The sequence below is a fragment of the Chenopodium quinoa genome, unplaced genomic scaffold (genome assembly GCF_001683475.1).
Source record: "Chenopodium quinoa cultivar QQ74 unplaced genomic scaffold, ASM168347v1, whole genome shotgun sequence".
Lineage (NCBI taxonomy): Eukaryota > Viridiplantae > Streptophyta > Magnoliopsida > Caryophyllales > Amaranthaceae > Chenopodium > Chenopodium quinoa.
In genome coordinates this window covers 567,951-573,950 of record NW_018742890.1, presented here as the reverse complement: position 1 = coordinate 573,950, position 6,000 = coordinate 567,951, and the positions used below count along the sequence as shown (strand labels likewise).

The 6,000-nt window shown below is 41.3% G+C and overlaps 1 protein-coding gene across 1 annotated transcript; it reads right to left on the bottom strand.

Moving 5' to 3' along the window:
• Positions 1-2,487: 2,487 nt before the first annotated feature.
• LOC110726956 lies at positions 2,488-3,624 on the bottom strand. Its single transcript, XM_021906497.1, has one exon. The coding sequence runs from the start codon at positions 3,622-3,624 to the stop codon at positions 2,488-2,490; it is 1,137 nt and encodes a 378-aa protein (XP_021762189.1).
• Positions 3,625-6,000: the final 2,376 nt, after the last annotated feature.

The following is a 6,000-nucleotide window of genomic DNA, read 5'->3' as shown; positions in this document are numbered from 1 at the left end:
TTGAGCAGAACTCAAAGTTTTGCTAGCATAGTATATTGCATGAAGCTTCTTCTCCTTCCTTTGCCCCAACACGGCTCCTACCGCATAATCACTAGCATCGCACATGATTTCGAACGGCAGACTCCAATCTGGGGGTTGCATGACAGGAGCAGATATCAAGGCTTCCTTTAACCTGTTAAAAGCTTTAAGACAAGCATCAGAAAAAACAAAAGGTACATCCTTGGCCAAGAGCTCAGTTAGAGGTCGAGCAATTTTCGAAAAATCCTTGATTAAACGACGATAAAAACCTGCATGTCCAAGGAAACTTCGAACTCCTTTTACAGAGTTTGGTGGTGGTAAGTGCTCTATGACCTCTATTTTAGCTCTGTCTACTTCAATACCCTTATTGGATACAACATGGCCTAAAACAATACCTTGTTGTACCATAAAATGGCATTTTTCCCAGTTTAAGATTAAATTGACCTCTTTACATCTTTGGAGCACCTTCTTCAAATTTTCAAGGCATACATCGAAGGTTGTTCCATAGACGGAGAAGTCATCCATAAAGACTTCCATAGAGTTTTCTATGAGTCCTGAAAAAATTGGCATCATACATCTCTGAAAAAGTGGCAGGGGCATTACATAGTCCAAATGGCATCCTGCGATATGCAAAGGTGCCATATGGACATGTGAAAGTAGTCTTTTCCTGGTCACAGGGACGGATGGGAATTTGAAAGAAACCAGAATATCCATCCAAGTAACAAAAAAAGGAATGCTTTGCCAACCTTTCAAGCATTTGATCAATAAAGGGTAGGGGAAAATGATCCTTCAGGGTGGCTTTATTCAATTTTCTATAATCTATACACATTCGCCACCATGTAACAGTCCTAGTGGCGACTGGCTCACCCTTGTCATTTTTTACAACGGTCATACCTCCCTTCTTTGGTACTACTTGTACAGGCTAACCCACTTACTATCAGAGATAGGGTAGATTATTCCTGCAGCAAGCAATTTCAGAACCTCTTTTTTCACTACCTCCATCATATTTGGATTAAGTCTTCTCTGAGGTTCTACAGAAGAGGCATGATCGTTTTCAAGAATGATCTTATGCATACAAAAAGAAGGATTAATACCCTTGATATCGTCAATGGTGTACCCAATAACACTTTTATATATTTTCAGAACATTGAGCAATTGCTCCAATTCTGTGTCCTTGAGTTCAGCATTAACAATAACAGGATATGAATTGTTTGGACCAAGATATGCATACTTTAAGTTAGAGGGGAGGGGTTTCAACTCTACCTCGGGAGGCGTAGAACTCTCCCCAATACTCATTACACTCAATGTCTCTCTGATTGGATTCATGTTCAGATCGGCCTTTGCTTCTTCAAGCAGCCTGACATACTCTCTTGACTCCCAATTTCCATCATCATCTTCCTTCCCTAATAGCACTTGTTCAAGAGCATCATCATTCTGATTCAAGGGAAGTTGCTCATTCTGCAGCTCATCGAGCACATCAACCTGACAAACAGTGTCTCCCATAGAAGGAGCACCCATAACATTCAAAAGTGAGTATTCCAATTTCTCATCACCTACTTCAAAAGTAATCTTACCTTTCTTCATATCAATAATTGCACCTGTAGTAGCTAAGAAAGGTCTACCAAGTATAATTGGAACATTCACATCTTCATCCATCTCCATCACAACAAAATCACAGGGTATGAAAAACTTACCTACGCGAAGAGGTACATCCTCAAGTACACCCAAAGGAAACTTCACTGACCTGTCTGCAAGTTGCAGGGATATGCGTGTGGGTTTGAGTTCACCCATTTGCAGCTTCTTGCATATGGACAGTGGCATGAGGCTTACACTTGCACCTAGATCACACAATGCCCTGTTAATTTCGATATCTCCAAGCTTCACTGGAACCGAATAGCTACCTGGATCTCCTAATTTCTTAGGGAGAGTGTTCTGCAAAATAGCACTGCACTCTGCATTCAAAGCAACTGTAGTATTCTCTTCTAACTTTTTCTTGTTAGATAGCATATCTTTTAAGAATTTTGCATAAGAAGGCATCTCAGATATGGCATCTAAAAATGGAATATTAATATGAAGCTTTTTAAGAATATCAAGAAACTTACTGAACTTTTTCTCAAGTTTAGCTTAGCCTAACCTTTGAGGAAAAGGAACCTTAGGCACATACGGAGCAAGTGGCTTTGGTGGTGCTTCCTTTGATTCATCCTCGACCCTAGAGTTGTCAACTTCCTTCTCACTTGCACCTGCTTCTTCAACGACCTCCTTTGATGGCTCCTTGGTAGGAGGATCTTCCAATTGCTTTCCACTCCTCAGGGTAACAACATTCATTTGGCCTTTTTGAGGTTGTTCTGTCTGGCCCGGAAAAGTTCCTGGAATCTTTAAAGATTGGCTAACTTGATTAGCAAGTTGGCTTATCTGGTTTTCCATGAGTTTACTTTGGGCCTATAACTGTTGTATAGAGTTATTTTGGTGTTAGATGGCACTATTTGTTGCGGTTATAAAGCTCTCTACCGTCACCTCAAGGCTAGATTTCTGAGGTTGTGGTTGCATTGGTTGTTGGGTGCTGGGTGGTCTTTGTTGGAAGCCAGGTGGTGGTTGGTTGTAGCTGTTGGGTTGAGGTGGATTTTGCTGTGCTTGGGTATTCTTGTATGAAAAGTTAGGATGGTGTTTCCATCCTTCATTATAGGTGTTGGAATAGGGGTCATAGGGCCTTTTGGGGTTAGAGGAGTAGAAAGCATTGGCCTGCTCGATTGACATCTCCTCTGTATTTTGCGAAATCTGCGGGCAATCTGGTGCAATATGACCCTGCACATTACACAATTGACACAACTCCTGTGGGGTAGTAGAGGATCCAGCTTGAAACTTATCAAACCTGCTTGTTAGTGCCTGCACAGAACTGTTTAGCATAGTTAAGGCATCAACATCAAGTTTACCTCCCTTTTTCACAGTGTTTCGGCCTCCTGGATGATAATTATCATTGGCTGCCATCTTCTCTATAAGCTCCTTTGCTTCATTGGGGTTCTTTGTCAAGAGATAGCCCCCAGATGCAGCATCAATGTAGATTCGGAACTCTTGAGTTAGACCATTGTAAAAAGTTTGGATCAACTTCCATTCAGGAATACCATGGTGAGGGCATTGTCTCTGCAAACGCTTGAATCTCCTCCATGCGTCATATAGGGACTCATCATCTGACTGCCTGAAAGTGGATAACTCGTTTCTCAACCTTGCAGTCTTTTCCTGTCCCAAGAACTTGACTAGGAAAGCCTTCACCAATTTGTACCATGTGTCAAATGAGCCAGAACCTTCATCTCTCATCCATTCCTTCGCCCTATCCCGTAATGAAAAAGGAAAAAGGCGAAGTCTAAGAGCATCGTCTGTAACACCATTCATCTTCATGGTATCACATTTCTCCAAAAAGCTATCAATATGACTTACTGGGCAATCATGTGGTAGCCCTGCGAATGAATCATTACAGATGAACTGGATGAATTGCGACTTGAGCTCGAAGTGCTGAGCCGTCACAGGTGGTCTTACGATGCTAGAAAAGACTCCGATAGTCGTATCAGGAATACCGTACTCCAAAAGGGATTTCGTTGGTTGGTCTACCATATTTCTCCTACGTCGATTTCTTGTTCTCCTTCTTCTTATAGTTGCCTCGATCTCAGAATCAAATGGTTCAAGATCTTCTGAACCTGAGCGTCGTGTGGGCATGCACAAGAAAAACTAGAGAAAAAATATCAAAAACACAAGAGAGAATAGCCGAAGCAACAAAATAAGCTTAGCAAAAACGAATCACAAATAATCTAATGAAACCGTTAGTCCCCGGCAACGGCGCCAAAATTTGATAGGCGTGTCGCGTACCTAACAAAATATAACCTAACTGACCACTACTATGTAGCAGGGCAAGCAAGGGTCGAATCCCAAGAGACTAAGGTTCAAAAATAATTAAATAGACTCAAATTCCTACTAAGCAAGAATCAATAATGATCGATTAACTAAGGAACTAATGTATGGAAAATTCGAAAATAAACTAAAGAATATGAAGAAATCAAGTAATTAAAACATCCAAGATCAAGTATCACCACAATTACGAATGATGCAATTATAATTCTACCCCTAACATACAATTCCAATTGAATGGGGAAAAGTAAACCCTAATCAATACCAAGGACCTCTCTCGAGTATCAATGGCTTCTCTGACATACAATCAAGCCTATTCTCATGGTATCATACATATTAGAGACATTAAACACATTACTCTAACTTCCCAATCATCAACCCAACTATTCTCATGTTGAAAATCAAACCCTAAATTGATCTACTCAAATCCGTTTAAATCCAACTCTCGCTGCGATAGAAACAATGGAATAATCACAATACCAAGATTACGTCTAACCTAGTATTGGCATAATCACAATCAATTTAGCATAGCAATTGTAAAAGTCATTAGAGAATTTAAAGTTTTAATTCATGCATCAATCATAATTGGGCTACCCTAGATCTTGGAATAGAAAATCTACTCACACATATTGAAAGAAACAATAACAATCATAAATATGGAAAACATAATTGAAAAACAATTATAATAGAAAGAGAGTGAAGTAGAAGTGAATACCAAGGATTCTTCAATTGAAAGGAATTAAATTGTTGAAGAACAATGCTCAAATCTTGTGCAAGGAATTAAAATTTCTTCAAAATGATAAACTAGAATTCTAGAGAGAGAAAGAGGAATAATGGAAAACTGAAAACTGTCTCTAATGAAAGTTACAAAGGGTATTTATACCCCTTAAGACCTAAAAAAGATAAAAAAAAATTAAATCGGAGCTGCGCCATAACTGTGCCCGGTCTGCCCGGGCTGTGCCTGCCCGATCGGGCACTTAGGATTAAAGTTGCGCAAATTGCTTCCGCTGGAATTCTTCTTCGCCCGGTCCAACCGGGCAGGTTGAGCCCGATCAGGCGCGAGACCAAAATCATCCTGCTACCTTCTCTTGAGCTTCGTAGCAATGTCAAGCTTCTTCTACCACGCGCCCGGTCTGACCGGGCATGGGTTGCCCGATCGGGCGCGTGGCACAAATTGCCAAATTCAGATGATTGCTTTGACTGCCATTAGCCTGACTTCCTCTATTGCGCCCGATCTGACCGGGCATGCCTAGCCCGGTCGGGCACAGCTATAAATGCTGCTTTTCTTCCTCTTTTCTCCTTAGTCTTGGTTCGTTGTTTAGCTTGCTTATACGTCCTCGTCCACTAACATCTCCAAATTGCTCTAAACATGTCCGAATTGTCCGGAAAACTCCAAATTCCTATAAAACTTATAAAAATACACCGAACACACTAGAGAAGAGATTGTTAGCGGGAAATGGCTCAAAAGAGCCTAAAACCATGCAAAAACGTAATGAAAAGTTGGGAAAATATATGTATAAAACGTGTATATCATCCCCAATGTGAGTTGTTACTGCTTCGTGCGTGTATTGGGGTTTCAAAACTCTACTTTTCTATGCGCACTTGTTCTCCTCGTCTTTTTGAAGCGACCCAGATTTCTTTTGATATGGCCCCTTCGAGCTTCTTTGGAGCGCATTGTAACTGCTTCGGGGCCAGGTTTTGGTGATTAGCAATGGCGTCCGGCCACCTTACCTTTTTCTTATGGTGGATTGGGTGTCTATTCAGCGGGTGATGTTCGGCACTATGCTTTCCTTGCGTCGCGTTTGCAGTCTTCTGGTCTTCAGGCTACGCTTCTTTGCAATTCTGGTATTGTTGGTCCAGGACCGGCCTTCGATTTGGAGCTCTTAGTCTTTTTAATAGGACTGTGGAGACTGACCTTATGCGTAACCCTAGTGAGATCGCTGCCCCCAAACTCATGAAGAAATTTGCAGATATATATTTTACGAAGGTCACTGCATCTGTAGAATCCATTTTCTCCTCATCTCCGCGTCAAGTTGCCTTATGGAAGTCCCAGCAGGGGGATCACACTTCTGCCTGGTTGCGAGC

Excerpts from the sequence above, each read along its gene's own strand:
- LOC110726956 (XM_021906497.1), bottom strand. The coding sequence starts at position 3,624 with ATGGTAGACCAACCAACGAAATCCCTTTTGGAGTACGGTATTCCTGAT.